Source organism: Osmia lignaria, chromosome 11 (assembly GCF_051020975.1).
Source record: "Osmia lignaria lignaria isolate PbOS001 chromosome 11, iyOsmLign1, whole genome shotgun sequence".
Classification (NCBI taxonomy): Eukaryota; Metazoa; Arthropoda; class Insecta; order Hymenoptera; family Megachilidae; genus Osmia; species Osmia lignaria.
This window is the reverse complement of record NC_135042.1, coordinates 8,313,199-8,335,814: the sequence shown is the minus strand read 5'-3', so window position 1 is coordinate 8,335,814 and position 22,616 is coordinate 8,313,199. Positions and strand designations below refer to the sequence as shown.

Here is a 22,616-nt window from a genome sequence, read left to right as displayed (position 1 = left end):
ATGTTGCTCACGCTGGAGAAATAGTAATAATTAACCTTCCTTTTTAATCCTCACCCAACGGGTGTAAGGTAATATTTCTCGAACAGCAGCCATTTGTCTCTCAACTTATTGAATAACTCTCGTAGTTTAATACTCAGGAGGGTGCTATTGTGAATTTACGCATGCCTAATCGGATATCAGTGCATTAACCGCGTGATTCATCGAGGAAATAATACACCGACCATACGTATTATCTCGAGCATTTATTTATACAAATAATCAATAAGATTATACATAAAACAGTGATGGGAAATAATTATTTATAAAAGACACGCGTTGAAAAGTGGATCGATAGAGAGCGTAATTCCACGCGATCGCATTTAGCACTTTGAGCATTGGCACGCACTCGAATCCCTACGATTCGTCCTAAATTTCTATCAGATCTGTACAATTACGATTATCCTGCGCTTTTCGCTCGCTTTCGCGTATTGCTTGAAGATCTTACACGTTCCTGTCAGGTTGATCGAACATCGAATAAGTGTATTTTGTCCACGAAACGTTCGCCGGTTCGTTTGGCATCGGTCGGTTCACGGAAAAAAGGGTCGATTAGCGAGCTTTGGCCAGCCTGGTTCGTTGCTCGTCCAACAGCAATGACGCTTGGCCCATAATTTTCGCGCTGGTTCGAACCAAGAATAGCAATTGGTATTCGTCCGTGACGGTCAGGGGTGTTCTCGTCCTCACTAGAGCATGAAGAACGTTCGCTCTCTCCAGATCGAGCCATCTTTGTAGGGTGACCTCCCTCTCTCGTGGTCCACCGAGGGTCACGTCCGCTGGTCCCCACAGAGAAAATTCCAGGACTGATTTCACCTACAACCACAGCGTATACTTTATCCTTTACTTTATTTTATTTCTCATCTCTATTTTTTATTCTCCTCTCTATGGACGTCGATCCCGTTTTACATTTGATCGAAGATGTAATTTCTTGGAGTAACTGAAAAGCATTTCACTGTTACCTGAGACAACGTGACCGCCTTTTCCCTCATGAGCAGCTCCTGAATCAAGGGTAACCTGTTCGTCAAGTTCAATTGTCGAAGCGCGACGAGGGCGCACTGGCACAATGAGACCCTATCCTCTTCTCGTTCCTCGTTCGTCTCCACGTTCAATCTGTCAAAGGTTATCGAGCAGTAAGCAAACCAATTCCGAGCTTGGCGTCGAGAGAGCGACGTCGCGCGTTTACCGACCCCTGAAGAAGGTAGAGCCTGTAATAGGCATCCTTGTCCTCCCTGCAGAGTACCACGTTGTTCAGACTGCTCGCGGACTCCTCGATTCCTCTCGCTTGAAGGCTCTTCAGCGCGGTGACGAATTGGAGAAGCACAAACGAGGCTTCTCTGATCGTTCCCTCCTCGTGCATGTCCTTGGTCGTCGCGACGCCGAACGATTGTATCGTGCTCACTTGCAGACGGGGTAGAACAGAAATGGTTACTGAAATAATTCGAAAAATTGTAATGTACAAAGTGTAGGATAATGTGGGACAGGGATTGGCATCAGGAATGTCTTTCAACGAAAATATCTTAATAAATTCTGTAACGAAAAATTAAGAAACCTGAAGGCGCGAGGTTTTAATTGGTTAATAAATCTACCGTTAAGTAGCCATCAAAAGGTGATGAAAAATTCCAATATCCAATCTAAGATATTAGAGAAATAAAATGATGGTAGGTACCTTCGGGCTGCTTGTTCCCAGCTAGCCCCGCTTTCTCGGTAATTTCCTTCGGCACGCTGTCTATAAACTCGATTATAGGTGCCAAATAAAATTCCTTCCGTGACACGTGTGTGGCCAGATCGAAGGCGACGCAGAGAGTGACGTTCATCTCGTTCCACGTCGCCGAGTAAAATATTCTTCTGCCGACGGTAATCGACGTATTGGCGTCGATGTTGAAGTGGCTTATACGGGGATTCGTATTTTTCAGTGCTCGGAGCCCGGCTGGCACTTGAGGCGTTTGGTTCAGCTGCAACAGATCGCGAACGGTGGCTGTATTTTTCATGCATACACTATCGTCGCGATATTTTTAACGAACAACCTTGAATCCTGAATAGAACTTTGAGATATTTGTAATAACCCTACGTGTTTTATGCAAAATTCTTGAAGGCTTTTCGGTTGAATCGTTCGGCAAGAACGTCTCTTGAATATGTATAACTTTGAGAAATTTACGGTAGGTAATTCTACGGGTTCTACTGTAAAATTCTTCGAGACCTCTGTTTGAATCGTCGGCTAAGAAATTAACGTCCAAAGAAATTTTCCTATCTGGTGGATAATCAAAACGACCGAACCCAACTCTGTTGAATGGAACTTTAAGAAATTATGCGATAATTCAACGCGCGTTCCATGCGAAATTCACCCGGGGGATTTTCACTGAAATTATCCTGTAAAAAGGAAATGTCAGTATGCGAGGAAAATCTGAATGATACCTGCTCGAGAAATTGCGCGAGAGCCTCGTGATTCGCGACGACCACGGCGCCGTAATTATCCTCGAGGCTCCGATGAACTATACTGCGACCTCTGCGTTGCCTCAATCGGCTTATCCTTAATTCGTCGTCCTTATTCTTCCAGTCCTGATCCTCCTCGGGGCCCTGCATTTTAAGGATTCTATTAGAAATTCCGCGGGTTCGCGCGACCGATAAAACTATCTCGAAGTAAAATTGTTTCCGAGGTTCTTTATTATATACGAAGAGTCTAGCCGAGCCATGAATTTTCCAGTGGGTAATAAAGTTCCGTAAATACCACTGGGAAAGTCTCGCTGCGATAATAAAATTGTCGTTTTTCTTCGTGTCTGTGGAAACGAGTCGCGCTTTTTAAGAAATTTTCAGGCATCTCCATTCGGAGATCGATAAAGTTGAACAAACATTCAGAATTGTTTCTACGAAATGAATCGTACATATTCATCTAATGTATCCTGTTTTTGCGATAAAAGAACAAAGAGATAATACCTCGTCGCCAGTGTAAAAACCGTACGGTGCGTACAACTCGCTCTCGGTCTCGCTACCGCAATACGGAAGCGAAGTCGATCTGACGAACGTCTGATGATGGAATTTGAATTCCGCAGTGGGTTCCATCGCGTTGCTGTCGGATTTCCTCTTGCAGGTGAGATGAGATCCGCCCCCGTGTCGGAGCTCGAGATTCGAATCGCACTCTGGCGAACTAGAAAGGCACTCGTAAACATGACTGTCGTTAGACGTCTGGAAAAAATTCGGGAAAAGCAGATGTTAAATTAGTGATTTTCGTTAAGTAGGTTCAACGAAAGATGTTCAAGAATTTGATCTTCTGTAAACGCATATGTAGGTTTATAGACTTTCTTCATGGTCCGCGCTCCTAAGGTTGAACAGTTTTTCTTTAATTTTCCGTACCATCGATTTCTCCATCGACCATTTAATTAACCGATGAGATAAAGGAGAAATTTATTCAGAATAATGTTCAAACTCGGGGAATTTCTTCTCCCATAAAAGGGTAGTCGTTTTTGATCAAGTCTGTCTGTAGCGAAAGAGGTTAAACTCTTGAACACCTTCCAATTCGTTCCGATTGGCCGTACGGTCGTAAAGATCGCGTTAAAGGGCCATCGATAGTAGCATTACCAGAGAATCGGAGGTGGGTGGTGCAGAAACCGCGACTGGCTCGTAATCTTGATTAAGGGCCGGACTGGATGAGCCGTGTTTCTTGAGGATCGGCTGCGAGGTAGCTTGGTCCCTCATACTGGCGGTTCTTTGCGGTTTCGAGGGTGCCAACGAGCTGCGCACCTCACCTGTAACATCCTCCGCTGCTGCAGGCACGTCCGCCATCGTCAAGCGCCACGGGTTAGTACCACAAGACACAAGGCATGTCACAAAACAGGCTAGCTACCGTACTAGCGTGCTAGGAGGACGCCACTCGTTGCGATAATACTCTAGAGACGCGCTAACACGCGTGTACGTACACGTGGGTACGCGGAGCGGCCAGGGAAAAAGCAAAAAAAAAAAAAAGAAAAACACGTGGTCGCGTCGTCGTTTTCAGATCACTATTTTACCCCTTCGCGATTTCAATCGAACTCGAACCGCGGAAGCACGATTTCCCGCTGAATCGATGATTCATCGATCGTTCCTCTGAATTGGTTATTGTGGTTTCTAACCCGGATATGCCCATTGAATAACAGTTAATTTTTTTATATAAAATACTTATAAAATTCTTATAATATACGAGCATATCAGGGTTAAATTAAAGAACGAGAGGATACGGTTACAGTTTGAACGCACTCTATTCAACCCTTTAATTAATTTCTAGTAATCGCGGTGTTAATGAGTATTCAACATTCAGAACGATATAAATTATACATTTACATCGTTATGCTTATCCTCGGGTTCTGATTTGTATGTTTGCAACGGAAGGATTATAGTCGGTATCCTAATTCTCCTGGAAAGTAATTGCACGGCTAAAGGGTTCGATAGAGTTCTATAAATTCTGTACGAAACACTGCGAATTAAGTGGTTGTTCAGAGTCTCGGAGTAATCGCGGGGAATCCTGGGATTGGCAGGCATTCGTTATCAAGGTTCGACTAAAAGGGAACACGATGCTAATATGCAATCAATACATGCGGCGTTAGTTGCACCCAGGGTGGTTAAAGGAGGAGGCCTTGCGCAACAATGGTACCGACGCGTATGCTATTTACAACGGAGCAGAAAATGAGAAGAGCACCTCTCTATCCTCTAATTATCGATTCTCGAGCAAAACCAGATTCGATTTGTCGAATAGAATTAGGGAAAAGCATCGAACCAGTTGGTTGATTTATAGATCGCGAATGAAATGAATTGATCGAATGTCTAAAAGCAGACGGAAGAGGAGAAAGATTAGGTCATTCCAAAAATTACTTTCTACAAAAATCTAATGAAAAGCTAACAAGAGTTCAACTAAATGTATCGATTTAAAAAACGGCACGAACTCTTGGGATGACCTGATATAAAGGAATAAAAGAAACGATGGGTGATGAAAGAACTGTGCACGAGTTTCGAGTAGTCTTTGAAGGCAAAGTCTGATCGGTGCATGCGGTTAACGATGAAGCAGACCCAAATCGAACCGCGCAAACGTGAAACGGTCTCGATAACAATAAATCAAAGGAATCGATCGAGTTTCTTTTCTCGCTTCGTCGTTTCACATCGTCGAGGCCTCCGTTCGTTCGTCATGAAAGGAATAATAGAGTACGTTAGATCGTTTGGTAAAACGCGACGGGTGCAACGAACAAAGAAATGAAATGAAAAAAATAAAAAAAAATAGAAAGAAGCGTGTATACGTAATTCGTAATCGAGAGTGACCAAGAAAACAAGGCTTTCTGGTGTTTTTCAGGCAACAAACGTTTATTTCAGACACAGAAATTCCAGGTTACAGAGAATCTTTTGTAGTTCATTTTCTTTCGTTCCGTGTACACAACAGGGTGTATCGATTCATACAACAGTTGAGCGTCGCATTTGTTGTTTCTTTCGTTCAGTCAGCCATTCTCAAACTTTTGATCACGCTCTCGTTCGTTGGAGAAAAATTTCTGTATCGAAAATAGCGAATTGCGCGCGTGGAAACAATGGGTGCGAGCGGTTTACGCCACGTCGAGACGCGTTTTCATTTGCGACGCGATTACTTCATCGAGAATCCCGACTATTTTCGTTACGCGTCGCGTTTTCTCTCGTCGTTTCAACGCTGACGGATATTACAAAGTAACATGATAATAAGATACATATGTATATGTATATCACAGAGAATCGTGAATCTTCGAAACGTATAATATATATATAATATATCTCTATATAAAGGCAGTTAGTCGACAGAGTACACGAGTAAAATATAGTCTTTCCAAATGGATTAGTCGTATAAAATATAAAAACGCGTATGGCATATAGCAAAAGTCGTAAGATCTTATCTCAAGAACATTCATAAATCCGATATTGTTTCGCGTGTTTGGCGAAGGAATCTCTTCTGTACAGTACCATCTTCCTCTTCTTTATCGTTCGATAACAATGAGAGATAAAAATGAAAAAAAAAAAAAAAAAAAAAAAAGAAAAGAAAATAACGCCAGTTTCACGACGACCGTACGTCGACCCGGCGAAACGAGTAACGACAGAAAAAAAATTCGAGAAAACGGGGAAAGAAGGTGGGGGATGAGAGTTAACCACCGTTATCCAACGTTACAGGATCTACCGAACGGACGTGTTCTCGCGATAAGTAAATTCGTAAGGAAGCAGCTGGCGCGAGGATTCGTGTGAGTATGGCTGTTACAACATCGAGACTTGCCGTGGTTTCAATAATTAGTTACATTGTATGGGCCTGAACTTACCCAGATTCGCGTAAATCGAGTCTGAGGTGGTCGAGGCGGTAGGCTGCCAAGATGACGGTGACGAGGACGATGAGGATGACGATGACGATGACGACGATGAGGACGACGACGATTTCGACGGTTTGTTGTCGCTTCTTGGCGGTAATTGTTTGCTCTCAACGCGTGGCGGTGGCGGTCTGACCGGTTTACTTGCTGCATCCAGTCTCGACCAATCCTCCAGGGACTGGTTCCTTGGCGGCGGTGGTGGTTTTCCGGGTCTCGCTGCAACCAAGTCGAATATCGTAGCCAGGTTACGATGCTTGTAATTTTAACGCTGTATTTAGAGAACCTCGCTGGTTCGTGCTCGGATATTAATCGTTGCTTTTAAAGGTACTGTGTGCGTGTTCCTAATACAGTGACCCAATGGTAGCTGCATTTACCGTATGCATTGTTAAATCGATAAAAGGGATTGCGTTTAATTAGTCCGAGATAACGGGAAGGTTCGCGTTGAATAATTATTTGAATAAAGCGAATCGTGCTATTTGTCGTTTTATAATTCCGCGCGTGACTAATCCTGCGAAAAGTCTGATTCCGAACGGAAATACACGTTTATCAGAGAGAAGGGTTCTATCACCTTACGGCACAATCGCTGATAAATCTGTAGCAGTTTGAACGATCGAGTATCAAAGAGAGAAGCTCACCGGTAGCATGAGATCCGGTGGACATCGGTGGCGATCGAGTTGCTCTTGCCGCGTCGTTTCTAGGACCACAGGAATCCGGTTGATCCTCGCTTATCCTGCTGATCCTATCGTTCCCCACCACTTCGACGGCAGCGCCGTCCAGCTCGAGCGGATGAATGATCTCCAAGCGTGGTTTCGGCTGCGGCGTCGATGGTATCTCGTCGATCCTCGAATTGGACGCGTGTCCGTTGATCATGTCCACGTCCTTTCTCGAGCCCATCCTGAGGAACCGCTTCAAAGAGAAACGCGATCTGCCCCTCTTTTTCTCTTCCCTAGCTTCCTGTCCACTAGTCAGGCTGTCCTGCGACAAGGATATCGTTCTCCTCGAGGCAGGATCGGACGATTGCGAATTGGTAGGGTCTGGCAGATCCGAGACGGCTTTTCGGAACTTCGGACTGCAGGAGGACGCTCTTTCCCTCTTTTCTTTCTCCCTGACAACCGGCGAGTCCGACTTAAAGTTCGCCCCGGGATTTCTGGCGAACAACGTCGAGCTCTGGGTCAATTCCTCCCCCAAATCAGCCGCCGGTGGCTTGGGTGCCATTCTCCTTTTGTTCGGCGACCGTATCGACTCCGCTGCCGAACACTGCGCGTCCAGAACTTCTTCTTCTACCTCTAGATTCTCGTTATCTCCGCCATCCGCGGCTTGATTCCTGGCCACGCTCAAAGGCGCCATCTTAGTCTTGACTCCCGGGGAGACTTTCGACCCTGCGGTTTCCGTGGGTGCCGATTTCGTCGGGGGTTCGATCGCTTGACAGACGGTCTTTGAATTATCCTGAATCCGCGAGATTCGATTCGTCTCCGCGTCTTTCGTCGTCATCTCGGTGAAAGCTCCTGGACTCGAAGATTGTTCCTGGAGCTTGTCTTTGGTGGCTATCGATCGACAGGAAGTAGGGTGCTCCTGAGACGGGACGCTGCTTGCACCTGGAAATCAGTAGGAAACGTTGGCAAATGGACGGTGTTACGCGGCGACGATTACTTGGCTCGTTTCGAGTAATCACAGGCTCGATTTAATACGCCCTGCTGATCTCCTTATAAGTCTCTAATTGAGATACAGATAGCGCTGAACTAGCTTTGTTACTCGATTGCAGGGTTAATGACACCTACCGACGCTTCTATCGTAATTAACTTTGACACTGGTCGCAGCTACTAATCTGATATCCAGAGATTGAAATATGAACGCCTTACCTATACTTTGAGCGGGCCTGTTCACCGTGTTTTGAACGGAAGATGGAGGCAGCACGTAGCTCTTCTTCGTCGGGCCGTTTCCGTCAGGAATCGCGGCTGGACTCTTGGTTAAGAAATTGATAGGCTTTTGAGGAACTACGGGTTTCACTTTCGTTTCGACGTGAACCGCACCGTGAAGGAAAGATGGTCGCGGTTCCGTGGCGACGACTGGTTTGCTCGTGTCACCCTGAAGAGGAGGCCTAGACTCGACGGGTAACGGACTCCTCGGAAGCGCCGGCGGTTCCGTCACTTCTTCCTCGTCCGCCTTTCCATCCGGCTCGCCAGCCAATTCTCTACTTTCCTCGAAAGTGAATTTCTTCTCTCTCGGAGCCGTCTCGCCCTCCACTTTGCGGCTCTCGGACGTTTCGACGATTTTTCCAGCGTCTTTTCTTTGAATTATGGATCTATCGCTCTCGGCGGATTCCTCGGTGTCGTTCTTCGACAAAGGCGTCAGGGTCAGTTCGATACCCTTCTCTAAAACATCGCCTCTCCTTCCGAGTCTGCTGGAAAAATCGTACTCCATCGTGGTGCCATTTTGAATCGATTGCGGGGCAACTTTCGGCTTCTCGTTGTCCGTCTTCTTGATCGCTGGACTGCGAGCGATGTTCGCCGCCTTCTTCTCCGATTTACCCATATCCAGAGTCTTTTCCGCACTGGCCTCGTTAACCTCGAACGTTTTATCCTTCGCGTTCAACTCCATCGTCGACTCGTTCCGCTGCATGACGGAGATTAAGTTGTTGGACGCGATCAGAGGCATGTCCACGATCTTCTCCATCCCCGTGGGATACTTCTGCTCCTTCTTCTCATCCTTCTTCGCCTCCCCGTCAATCTTCTTTACGCCTTTCGACGTCGTCTGCGAGAAAATATTATCAGAGTTTAGATTCGCTGCAACGACTTACTTAACGTTTTAACGGTAAACCTGACTAACCTCCGATTTATCAGCATTCTCGCCGTTCTTGCACTTAGAAGGTGACGGGACGAGCCCGTTGACGAATCCATTAACCTTTTTGTCACTGGGTCTTTTGGCAGTGGGCAAAGATTCGTCGCCACCGAACGGCGTGACCGAAACCAACAATGTGGTCTTCTTGCCCTCCGAATCCTTCTGTATCCTTCCGAGCATCAAGGACGCGAAGGATCTCGTGGCCGACGATTTGCTCGTCTCGTTCGTGGAGACGATCTCCGTCAGATTGGCAGTGATCGTGTTGAAGTTCGTGTTGGCACGCGTCAGGTTACCCAAAGCTCGTTCCTCCTCGCTATCTGGCAGAGGATCGTCGTCGCCGTTGAACGACTCGGCCAGGTCCTGCTCGTCCTCATCCTCGGCGTCCGAGAAGAAGTCATCGCCTCCGTAGCCGATTATCTCTGTCAGATATTCCGTGAAAGCGACGTTCTTCTTCTTCTGACCCTTCTGACAGATCGTCCTGCCGCGCAGGATACTCTGAAAAGAAAAAAAACATGGAAATCACGGAAATTAAATGCTGGCTCGTCTCTGTCGTTTCTCTTTTTCGCGAGAGGGAAATTGAAAATAGTCCTTAATAACAGTGATTATCGTGTCGTCGATTGAAAGATAGAACTTTCACGTTTACGATCGTAATTGAAGAGTAAGGAAATTATTTCTGGAATACGTTCGAAAGGTGACAAGCAGCACGATCGCGTTTCGCGTCGAAAAATGCCAACTTGCACGTTCCTGCTTCTCTTACACTACCACTGATAAAGTTCGAGCTTACTGAGACGATAGACGACACTTTTCCAGACCTTTCGAGACAGGTACGTCGCGATCGAGCTGCGTGGCACTTTGAAACGATTAAGGACGTATTACCGGGACGTTGGCGGTAGCGGGCATGAATTAAACTTTCAACACCACCCCGTACGGATATCTCGCAACTTCCACAGTTACTTTCGATCCTCTCCCGACACCTTGGCAGTAATTAAATATTATTGTTGGACAGCGTCGGGAACGGGATCAATGTAGCCAACGACGAGGACAGGATCACGTCGACTTAACCGAAGTTATAATCCTTTGGTAATCCGTTTGATAATTCGTCCAGGACCAAGAAGAAATTTTATTCAAGATCTGGCTAGAGGTTATTGCCGTTCAACCCTGTCCTGGCGAGCACCGTCTTATCAGCGTTCGCCAGGAAATGAAAGTTTGGCCCGCAAGTTAAATCGTCGTCGCAAGAAACACTTATTTTTTTCCCTCGCAGCTGGTATAACTTTCGGACGGTCAGCTGGCTGGTTAATGAAAGGCCGAATGAATAATTCAGCGAGTATCGATTCGTGATTTTCTACCGGAATCGTTCCGATATGCCGTGGCTTCCGGCACGAGCTACTCGATTAAACGCACTCGAGCTCCGACGAGCAACTATCGAGCAACGAATATACTCGCCGCATATTCGTCGACGTCGTTCGAATTTCATAACAGGAATCAGCGATTGGACACGACAGCAGGAGGGGACAATTGAAACGACGCCGCGAATTCTTTCGGATGCGACGACTCGACGAAAGCGTAATAAGACCTTCCGCATAGCAGTCTCAACTTTTTAACCGGAAACTTCGAAATTAACTCTGACGTCCCCTCGGCTCGACAGTTTTATCCTTTTCACCCGTGTCACGTTTCTTACGGGGCTGTTATACGAAGGTCATAGCAGTTTAGAGTTTACAGGGTCAAAGCAGAATGTATATTTCACTTTCGACGTCTCATTTCTCGATTTTCTTCTCGTTTTTTCTCGCCCAGTTTTCCGTACCACTTTTTCCGAGGGAAGCATACAGCTTCCTTTCGCCGGATGCTACTGACATGCCCGGGCATCCTCTCTCCGACGCAGTTTCGCGAGCAAGAAACACCCGAGTCTTCCAGCGTGCTCTTTGTTTTCCATTTGGCTGCTCTCGAGGCGAAAAAGTCGCGAGATTAGCGCGCGGGAGAAAGTGATTCGACTCGATCGCTCATCGAGCACATCTGCCGGAGCTTTCTCGCGCACGGTTCTTCTCGGTTATTTTCTGTTTTCTCCGCGATATAAGGCGCGGGGTTGGTTTTAAAAATGTTTCACGCGTGGGCCGAACGTCGGTTGTCGTTCCCTTTCGAGTGGATGCGCCCACGTGCAACGTTGAAACCCCTCGTGGAAGAACGCCTACCCTCTCGAGCCTCGGTTGTCGCCTGTGTAGCCGTGTTAGACGATTAACCGTTCACCCTTGTCAACTCGTGACGCGGACGCATGCATCATGTAAATTTAGAATTCCCCGGCAACCAGGACGTCTCGCTGCGATTCGAGCCGAGCCTCTTGAATGGGATATTAACTTTGACACGGCGAAGTCCGAGTTACGGGCTCCGAGAACGGATTCTTCTCTTAACAATGGATTTTCTCTCGGAGAAAGATGAGGGGACACCGACGTTCATTGTGAAAGATTTATCATGATATAATGTAAAATTGTACGGGCCAACTTGCTGCTCTTGAATTCGTTTCCTCTCCTTTACCTTCTTCAGGTTTATCGGTAAAAGTTCGTCAAAATCATTATGCTCGAAGAGATTTTCATTGAAATTTGTGCACCTCTTAATTCTGTTTATCCAGGTTTTATGGTTCATTTGAGAAGAGGTTTACACTGGTCTGTAAGAGGCAAGATTGTAACTTATTCGGACGTTTATTACAAGAAAGCGAGAAATTTCAAGGTGTAGAATGCGGTGTAACACGTGTATCACGATTCACGTGGTTCCACGTAAATTCTTTCTTCAGAGCATTCTGAACGAACCGGATCCCAGGCTTCGCTCGAACGACCCAGTTTTACAGTCTCGATGCAACGGTCATAATGCAGTTCGATGCAGAGGTAGAATTTTCTAATAATTTCCAGGAAATAGTTAACTCGTTCTCACTTTGCCTCTTCTTTGCATCGTTTACGCGATAACGAACGCCGGAGTACTTAAGATTATATTAATTTCGTCGTTGCCGCTGCTTCTTTCGACCGCAACTGGCTCCAAAATGCTAATTCGACGAGTTTCATCCCTCGATCTTTTTCCTGAACTCGTCTAGAGCAACAGCATTTCGTGTACCGCGATTACTGCCCGTTCGAATCTGGTTTTTCCACGTTTTTGAAGATCATTATCAATTAGCGGTTCCGTTGCACGAATTCAAATAACTTGATCCCAATTTGTTTCACTTACACCTCTACCGAGTTGAATGTAATATTTCTTAATCGGAAAATAAAATCTGTGAGCTTTAAGCCGACGAATTTAACAAACCGTCTAAATCTGTCTAAAAGGAAAGTTATTTGAGGACTTATCGATAGATTAGGTATCAGTGAACAAAGTTCGATTTGAGATTGCTTGAAAATGGTCATCAAGGTACATACCTGTATCTTCAGATTATCGGTCTTGGCTTGGTTCAAGGCCCTACCAATGTTGAGCCTAAACGTGTCATCTGGCAGCGTGTGCTCCTCTCTCGGCTTGAAACAGTTCGAACATAGTTCCTTCTTCCATGCGTTCTGAACGAAACGGTTGCATTGCGTGGACATCGTTGCTTCACTGCAGCGACAGCGAAAGTCCCGTTACATCATCACCCTGAAAGGAAAGAGGTGAAATAGTAATGGTCCAATTCTTGAATCGTTTTGTGAACGGAGTTTCGTGCCGGCATCTCGAGAGAAACCGCTCCTCCTACACGTTCTTCCACTGTTCTCCTCTGGAGAGGCATTACTCCAGATAAACAGTGTGCATTCGACCAAAACTATCGAAACTACGAATTCTAAACTACGGTTTCTAACAGTCGAAGACACCTGCTGAACTTGCTCCATTCGGTTTAATTATCTAATCACAGGGAAGCAAAGTATTATAGTTTGCAATGGGTTCATTAGAATTGTGGTTACGCCAGACGTGTTCCCGTGGTACGCGTTAGTTCAGTATTTTACTGTTTAATCGCCGCTTTCTTGGCGAATTAAATTGAACGCAACGCTCGTACTTTGGCTCATTGAGTATCTAGAATGAAAGTTTACGATTCTATAGGATTCTACACCTAATTACATTGCACGAAGTAGAATGTAATTGATTAATTTTAGACGGGGTGAAGAAATAATTAAGCATCTATCAGGGTGAGTGGTGTATTCACGGTTTTCTTTGAAGTTTAATATAAAAAAATTGCCCTGAAGTCGTTTGATAAAAGGATGCTTTATTGTGGACGCCGTTTCGTGTAACAAAGTTTGATCACAACGAGTCGAATAAATTACCTGTGAGCGGGAATGGGTTTAATCTTGAATATTCTACGAGCTTCTTATTACACGATCCACCGATGCTTCATTTTATGAAGCTGGAAGAAGCTTCGACTCGTTAATTGCTTCTTCGCGAGTTAAATTTTTTTCTTTCTTTCTTTCTTTAACAGATAAGATTGAAATCCGACGTTTCGATGTAGAATCGGTCGGTTCGTTTAAAATATCAGCAGGCGGTCTCAAATGTCAGCGATTCCGTAACGGACGGCGGGCAAACGATAGGGTCTGTAGAATCCGAGAAATAAATCTTAGGAAGCTCGTTAATTCCAACTCTGCTTTATCGAACATTTGGAACGTTTTCATTAGTGGACAGTGGAACGCGAAATTTCCGTGGAAGTTAGTTTACCGTTCTATCCGTTTCAGAAGAAAGATCATGCCCGGTTAGTTTTCGAAAATTTTCTTCGGCACGGTGGTGAAATTTCTTTTATCGAAACCTCCAAGGGAGTACGCTTGAAATTCACGAGATTCTCGCCTGCAACCGGCAACTTTTTCCATACTTTCGACTCGAAACTTTTCAGTTCGAGGGATTTCTTTCCGCGCGAGATACCACCAGGGAAATAAGAAGCCATCTCACAGGTGACCCCTATATAACGTCTTTTTCCGAATGAATACTAACTACTTTCTTCGTTAGAAGATTCATCAATTTTTAAATTACAATTAGTAATATTTATGACTGTCGTCAAATGATATTGCATATGACAAGGTTAATCCGTGCAATAGTACTCTTTCCTGTCGACACCGACCACCGTGATCGCAATCAGGACAATTGACCAGAACTGGCCGCTCGACTGAATAATTGACCTGCTTCCGGTCTCGCTTTTATCCCCGGTATCCTATCGGTTAACCTTCGACATTGGTCAGCGATACTTCTGACTTGAACTTTTGAAAATGAAAATGAAAATGAACGCCAACGGTGGCGGGACACGGAATATTACCCAGTCGTAGAAATTTATGCCGAATGACGGGATTTATTCGTTCGTTAAACGAAAGTCCAGGACCATGCGTTTTCTGGTTACTACGACAGCAGGTACTCTGTTGGCTGCTGGTGTGCGGTAAACATTGATTAAATTTCCTTCGTTTGCCACTTTTTTCTCCTGCCTTGGAATGATTCACTCGACTGATTAATCGCTTCATTTCCTCGCTCGGTATCGCGCTAACGTTGCGTTGGAATAAAGAGATACGAGGTCCTATGTATTCCATTTTCGACGAAGAAATCTCCAGCACCCGTTTCACATCAAACGATTATTTTCCCTTTGTACCTTTTTTCGTTTTCACAAATTTGCTTAATACGGTTATCGGAATTGCTACGAGTCGACCAATTTGTCTTAGCCACGGACGAGCGCGCAAACTAAACAGCGAAACGGTTTAATTCAGCGGCAAGAATCGAAACGTCAGCAACACGCTTACTCTCGTTTCACTGCCAAATCACTGCAGCATCAATCAATCTGACCTCTCGCGAACAGTTCCGGTAGCAAGGCCAACTTGCCATTCCCGATGGTCGCTCTAATAGGTCCGCCGCGGCAGGGACGACTTCAAAGTCGGGAAAAGAGAGAAATCAAGGTCGACTTCTATGACTCCGTCGGTTACGTCACAGGTTCCGTGGAAACACGCGTTAGATCGGACGAGTTCTCGGGCGAGGAATTCATCGGACAGGCGAGAAACTGGTTCACCTGGTTACTCGGATCCCGAAGGATGAAGGATGTACACGTCGGACGTCGAGAACGCGTTCTCCTAGCCAGAAGATTCGTCAAGGACAAAGAACCGTAGTGACACCACGATGCCGCATTAGCATGCACGTGTGCTGCAAGCACGGTGACCAGGAATAAAGTACCGTTTCCAATCTCGATGATCCGTTACATCCCCTGCGTTCCATCCGCCTGCTGGAATCCCGTCCACCAAGATTTCGCGTCGAAGCGTCTTCATTAAAGGTAGATTTATATCCGTTCAACACCGAACCGACGTGTATTTCATTGTCGACGTTGTGCGAAAAGAACGTTCAACTTTGTTTAATTGCGACACATCGCCGGTAACTAATCGAAGAACAAGAAACTAACACATGAACGTATATATTCGGTGAAGTTTCGTAGTTACCGTCAATCCCCAATTTCGACGCTTTTAATGGCGTAAGAAATATGGTGGCGGTAAACGGTGCTCGAACTGTTGGCGATAATTTATCCGTGGAGGCAAAAGCTCGGTTCACGTTCGGGAAGTCGTAACAGCCTCGCTTAATCAGTCTCAAGGAAATTTTTGCCCCATTTATCCCGACGTCGAGTGGGACCCCCGGGCTCGTCCCGAAACTCCGAAGAAAAATCGAACGTGACCAAGACAGGTTACCACGGAGTTCCTTTCTCGCCACCGAGAATATTATTCCCGGCGAACGATCAGCTAGGACGGTTCTGTAACCACCGTCGACCTGTCAATTGCAGGGAATTAATGACGCGTGTACGAACGTGCGACCACCGCGTTCAAGATCACGTTCAAGATCCAGCCGTATCCTGGACGGCGTGTTCGATCGTGGCCGATCGTCATCTTTTTCCTCGGTTCGCGAAACGACCCTTTCTTCGAATAATCTTTCAGCTACCGCGAGTCGTTTTTATCGGAAAGATTGCGCTTCGGAGAGGGGAGATTCGATAAGCCAATGTTGGAGTTCATTAGCCTTGTTAAGACGTCAATGGTTGATTAAAGATCTAATTATACTCGATAGACTCTCTGAGCTTTGGGAGTTTGCCAAATCGATGAAACAGAGACTTGAAAATTTTTCCTCTCTCTTCCATTACGCTTACCTGTAGATAGCAAGGATTCGTCCGGGGAGTCGGCGACGCACGGTACCGACACGATTCCCTAGAGGACTCTTCGAAATTTCCCGAAAATAGGAATCCATGGGAGAATGACGAATGAGAGAAAGTGTAAAATAGCGATCGAGCCGAGTAGATACCGGAATTGAAAAGAAACTTTTTTGGGAACGGGTAACGAGGCTCCTTCGACGTGGCTCGTAAACAGGTTCGTGAATCGATCTCTTGGGTCTCTATCCTCTCCGCTCGTATTGTCAGGTCGACGACCCGGTCGAGCCAAAATCATTTCAAATTCTTGGCGCGCTACTTGCGCCTCGATGAAACACGGTCTCGTTCATTGCCACGGAGCCAAGTATAGAACGAGAAAGAGAGAAGAGGTGGTTGAAATTTGCAAACAAAACCTGTATCGTCATCCTTGCGTTTATCTATTATGCATGAAGAAGAGGGAGGTTTTTTTTTCTCGACGAGGAGAGCCGCGATAGAGTCCTTTCTTTCTTCTTAAACAGATTCTTCGACGCGTCTGAATGAAATCGGCTATCGGTTACCAATCGAATCGATACGCTGACTCGGATGAAAATTTTTCAAATCTCCGCTGTAGAAGAAGAAACAGGGAGCGTAAGGATTGAGATTTGCATACAAGACGTCGTTTATCATCGTCCCCGAAACATAGGTTTATTTATTATGCATGAAAAGAGGCAAGCTTTTTTTCTGCTGAACACTCCTCTCTAGGGATCCTATTTTCGTTTGGTTATAAATCAACGGATAAAACGCGGAGGCGCCATTGCGATTCAACTTTTTAAAGATTACAGGAAAAGAAATCGTCGACTAATCGGAGTTTTATTACCGTTTCACGCGTCTCTTTTGCTCGTTAGGCAAATTACCTTATCCGACTCCTTCGAAATAACGAACGTCCACGTTTCCGCTTCGAAATCTTCCCTTTCCGAGCATTCAGATCCACCTAACTTACGATTACCTCTTCCTCGAATCTTCCGAATAGAACTCACGACCCGAACGAGGATTCCTTTCAAAGAAGCTGGCTGAAAGTGTATTTGAATACTAAAAGGTGGATTTACAAATTGTAAGGGAGCATAATTGACAGGGATCAAAAGGGATCGCGACGCAGCAAGTGACGATGAAAACAAATGGAAACGTAAATACCCGTCTCGATCGTCCATGCACGTGGACAGGCAGATACAGCTATCTGTGTACTTTGTAAAAGTTGCGTTTCCGTACTTTGACCGAGTATGATTTACGGCGCAGCCTGTGTTTGATGTTGAGGGACGCGCGCACCCTCCGCTTCTCTTTTCTTCGTTGCAGGCACAAAGTCGGACAAGCAGACCTTGTCGAGGCATTCCACAAAGGTGACGCAGCCCAAAGCAGCCAAGGAAACGAACTCGATCGACGTGCCATATTGTCGGGAGTTCGCTTCACTCTCGCTATGCTTTGCTTTTGAATCAAGTTTCCCGCTGGAAATTTTACTAATCACTTCTTTTACAATTGATTGCACAATCCCAACTGAAATGAAATCATTCCTAATTTAATAGACTGAGAAATTTTGAATCATTCTATCGATTCTCAAAACTTTTAGCGTGAATCATAGTAGCGCTTCTGAAATTCTGCCATTCTTTTCCCTTGATCGAGCGGAACGAATTAATACAAACTTCCGCGGAACATGAATATTTATCGAGTATCGAGATAAACCTGATTTACGCGAAACCTCGTGGAACGTTGGAAAAATTTCGCGCGTTCGATCCGTCGAATAACGAACGACGTTTCAGGAATAATCGCTCGGAGGCTACCGAGAAGAATTTTTATTTATCCCGTATTTATCCCGCAAATTCGAGAACACTTTTTCACCCTATTATTCGCTCGATCTGCACGACTCGGTCGTTAAAATTTGTCAAACGAACTAAGGGTTGAATATCAATGTTCGTGGGAGTTGAAGCTCTACCTCTTTCTCTTCTCACGACAATGAGCTCACAACCCATGGCGGCTGACGGAGACAAAACAAATTATTCGCGCTATGAACTTGACTCCCCATGTCAGCTCCCTACCTCTCTCGTAATAGCTGAACAAAACGAACGGAGGGGCGTTCTGTAGGGTGCGAAAACAGTGTGTGCCTGGTCGAGCCTCGTGCAAGTAGGTCGTTCTTAGAAATTCGCCTTGGAGAACACGATTAAGCGTTCATAGTGTTGCCGTCCAAGTGTTAATTGGAAGGTGTTAATACGTACTCGAGGCTTTGTGCCATTTTGCAAGCTTGACAAGGTTGGTCGAAATTGCTTACCTAGTTTCATCGAGCTACGTCCGCGAATCACTGTCTAATGTTCTACATAAAGAAACTCCATACAACGCTTTGGTTACCCGAAATGATGACTCATTAATTATCAAACGTCGCGAGAAAGAAAGGAAATTCGTCCAAGTCTCCTTGAACGAAAGTCAATTCGAGCGAGTCACCGAAATTCAACGAAGCCTCGTGCGAATAGCTTCTTTTTGTCCACGGCAATTATCGTTAGTCTGCCGGTCAATTGCGAGCATTAAAGTTGCCGGCGGGCTAACGTCGCGTCGTCTGGGAATTCGGTGAAGAGAAGCAACAGGAAACGGTGTGGAAGAGGAAGAACTCCTGCCGGAGAACCGAGGGAGGCTGGCTCCGATGCAGCAGACTGATTCGAGGAACGAGATAGCACGATTCCGTCGCGAACGGAAACCCTTGCTTATTAGCCATTTTCGTTTCGCAGCTAGATCGGTCGGTGATCTTAGTCGGGGACAGATTTATCGCGCTACTCTGGCGACGCTCCCGCGGGAACGAGCAGATTTATTCCCGTCCTGTAAAAGAATTACCCTCTCGAGCGTTTCGACTCGTTCGCTTCCATCGAACGGCTAGGTCAAGGACACTCGCTCGCGATACGCTTTTGTCATCCCGTGAATGAAACCGCGGAACAGCGAAACGGTCGATCGATCGCTGAATTACCCGCCCGACCGTTTCGTCGTTGCATTTCAATTCCACGGCGAATAGAAAGGAAATAATTGTATCGCGATAGAACAAAAGCTCGCAGCCGGTTTTTCGATATTTTTCTGCTGAAAATTAGCGAGTTTCGGGGAACTCGCCGCGCCACTGGAGAGGGATTGTATGCAAATGGTGAAATTATATGGACGATTAATTGCTTTTCATCCGTTCGAATTTCCCTCGATGAAATTAAAATACATACCGCGGGAAATTTCGCTATCGAACGGATTGATTGCGCGCGATTAATTACCGTTACGTGCCGCGGAAGATTCGATTGGAAAAATGTGAAAAAATGAATGGACGCGCGGTACAAAAATCGGGAATTATCTTTCATCGTAGCCAATTAATCAACGAGTATTTTTTTTTTTTTTATCGAAGGGGTCGGACAGTGTTTGCCATTCGACATTTTCAACAATTCTTCTCATTTTACGATTATTGTATTCGATGCGGTACGAGTGGCGCGATTGGGAGAAAAATCAATGGCAGGGCGCTCGAACGGATCGAATGGAGATTCGATGAAACGACGGGATGTTGTTTCGCTCGGAAACGGAGGAACTGGGGACGGATTCGAGGATCGAAAGTGGCCTTCGTTGGTTTTCAGACATTCAAGGGGGATCATGGCGGCAGAAACGAGCGTGTCCCGCGATCGTTCTGCAGCTGGCTTGTTTCAAGGAAAACGTTGTCCCGGTGCAGCATCGAGATACACGATTCTTGAGGCAGATAAGTAGTCGTTCGCGCGCGTAACAGGATTCACCGCTTGGAATTTACTGCTTCGTGTCCTGGCTCCTTCCATTTCGTTACTTACTTTCCGTTTGTTCGTCTTTATTCGTGTCTTTTCCATTTAATATGCCACGGATGCTATTTTGCGATATACTTTTAACCGATGAAGTCGCAAGAGAAAACCCCCTGAAGTCACTTCTTTCTATCCACGTAATTGCCAGTGTGATGGATGCCTAACAGTAGTCCACGCGTTAGAAACCGTTGTCAAACCGTTTACTGTTTTTCGTCGCCGCTAATTTCGGTCACGTACACGGTTCGAGTGAACCGTTCAACGTGAAATATCTCCAAGAACAAGATACACCTATCGTCGCGAGCTTCCATCTGTAGTCGTGTCACCTTTCTCTTCTGCATCGATTATCCCGATCGATTCCTTTCGAAACGAAATCGAGCACCTTGTTCCGTGCGACAAAGTACCGGTCGTTCAAGATTATTTCATTAAACGGAGCAGTTGGACGGAGGCAAGGTTAACTCGTTTCCCGTGCAGATCTTATTTCCAACTAATTCAAACTTCCTAAGAGCGGATACAAGCTCTCGCTGAATCGAGGCAGAATTTCCTGCTATGTAAATGAATTCTTGGAAATGTCAATCAATCGTGCATCGAAGGTCGCGTTCCATGCATACCATCGTCGATGAACCTGCGTCCTGTTCGAACCTACCGCGATCCAGGAACATCGGTCCTCGATTTAACTCGCGTTTCGTTGATCTTTCTTTCCCGTCGCGCGTTCTAGCTCCGGCATTATTAACGAGAGAAACGGTGTATAAAGCGTATTTCATATGGTTGAAACAAGCCGAGACAGCCATAGTCGATTCGTAGCCGTACGTGCGTCAGCGTCGCGAGCGGACACGCTCGTTTGTGTTCGTGTTATGCCTTTACCGGTCCTAAACGAGGTCGACCAGCTCCAACCGTAACCACACCTCCTTTTACTAGAGCCAAGACTCACCGAGACCGTGTGTTTTATCCCTGGATGTCGGACGCGAGATTCGACGGTGGATACTTAGATCGTCCGACAAAAGCATCCCGAAAGCACTGGAATGTCAGCTGGACGTTGAACGAAAAGGGTGCGATGGAGCGAACACGCTCGACACTGCCATCGTCTTCTGATTTTCCATAACGCGTCCAAGTGTGGCTAAATTCCCGATGAAATACCGCGTTCATCTTCTTATTTTAACACGTTCTCCCGGCTGGTCCTGAGAAAGGATGGATATTTAGCGAGCACAGCTCCGATCTTTGTAATATTATTCGCTTCGTCGAGTCTGAAGAGACAGAGCGTTAATACAGCGTTCTCGAAGAGGATGAACGTCCGCGAGGAGAATATAACAGAAGCTTTCGTTTCTTCGAAATTCAGCGAGATGAGGTCATTCCGGAGAAAGCGTTCAATTGTGAAGGAACGCGGGCTGAGTAATTCTATGGTGCCCCGTATCCTCGAAACGCTTTGTCTAAACGGTTGTATTAATATCTCCTGTTCGGTGCACGATATTCGGTCGCTTTCTATCAACATTCTATAGCGGTTTGGTAATTGTTAGGAACGAATTAGGCCATCGTGGAACTTGTACGATTATTTTATAGTCATTTGATAATCGGGGCGAGGATGAATTGAATTATCGAGGGGAGAGGATAAATTCTTGTAACACGCTTCGTCCGGGGTCGAGATACTTTATTTAACAGGTTATAGTTACGATCGGGAGAGCCAGTTCTCTGCTCGCTCCACGTAGCTCACAGGCACGTACCTGTTCTACGGGTAATTCATATCGGATGCCCATAAGTTATATCAAGCATGAAGAAACCTTTTGTACCTTGTGCTATGGATCAGATTACAAGCTGTTTAAATCTAATTTCTATTCTACCGTGCGCCTGCTTAAAGGATCGTTATTCTTTTCGTGACGCTTTAACGATCGTACGCATAAACGACCGAACTCGGGTGTAAATTGTTGATTCAACATTGACTATTTATTAGGAGCCAAAAGTACAACGTTTAAAGTTTCAAGACCGGCGAATATCGAAATGCATCGTGAAAGGAACGATTTATATTCAACCGCGCGATCGACGGTATCGAAACGAAAACGGTTCCGCGCGCTCCGTAGATCCGTGATACGACTACGCTCGATTGCCCGCGCCTGCCTCGCCGAGCCGAACAGGGAAGAGTTACATAATTTCACGGCGAGGTTGTGACCGTTCCCTCTGGCCGTGTCTCGTAATCGAACGACAATAAAAATCGCCACGGTTGCTCAAGTTTTCCCCGTAAGAGAGTCAGCGAGCGTTAAGCTTCGCCAGGAACGAGACTTGAAAACGATATATCGTATTGTTTCAACGCTTTATGTAACGCGAGAAACGATGGATTTTCACCTGGTCGATGCGCTTTCGCGGCTTGTTAATCGTCAAATTGCAACATTTTCGCGGGGATTTACGGTGACGATGACGATGTTCCGATCGTAAAACCGTACCAGCTTAGGGATGTTCCGGTGATAAAGCGTTAAACTTTAAGACGCGTTACACGCGTTCGCCACCCTCTACCGTACGTCATAAATACAGCTT

At 45.8% G+C, this 22,616-nt stretch overlaps 1 protein-coding gene across 3 annotated transcripts in view; it reads right to left on the bottom strand.

Annotated features, from left to right (window-relative positions):
* Positions 1 to 214: 214 nt before the first annotated feature.
* Positions 215 to 22,616, bottom strand: part of LOC117604216 (uncharacterized) — a 43,558-nt gene continuing 21,156 nt past the window's right edge. The window contains exons 2-13 of one of the 3 annotated variants that reach the window (XM_034324082.2): positions 12,602 to 12,809; positions 9,195 to 9,701; positions 8,228 to 9,119; positions 7,004 to 7,963; positions 6,324 to 6,584; positions 3,607 to 3,791; positions 2,965 to 3,213; positions 2,446 to 2,607; positions 1,700 to 1,985; positions 1,221 to 1,461; positions 993 to 1,143; positions 215 to 846 (exon numbers count right to left, since the gene is read on the bottom strand). In XM_034324082.2, the coding sequence (XP_034179973.2) occupies positions 586 to 846; positions 993 to 1,143; positions 1,221 to 1,461; positions 1,700 to 1,985; positions 2,446 to 2,607; positions 2,965 to 3,213; positions 3,607 to 3,791; positions 6,324 to 6,584; positions 7,004 to 7,963; positions 8,228 to 9,119; positions 9,195 to 9,701; positions 12,602 to 12,763 (4,317 nt within the window). In that variant the 5' untranslated portion in view covers positions 12,764 to 12,809 and the 3' untranslated portion in view covers positions 215 to 585. The remainder of the gene's footprint in view (positions 847 to 992; positions 1,144 to 1,220; positions 1,462 to 1,699; positions 1,986 to 2,445; positions 2,608 to 2,964; positions 3,214 to 3,606; positions 3,792 to 6,323; positions 6,585 to 7,003; positions 7,964 to 8,227; positions 9,120 to 9,194; positions 9,702 to 12,601; positions 12,810 to 22,616) is intronic. The other 2 variants (XM_034324083.2, XM_034324084.2) reach the window with 2 other exon arrangements.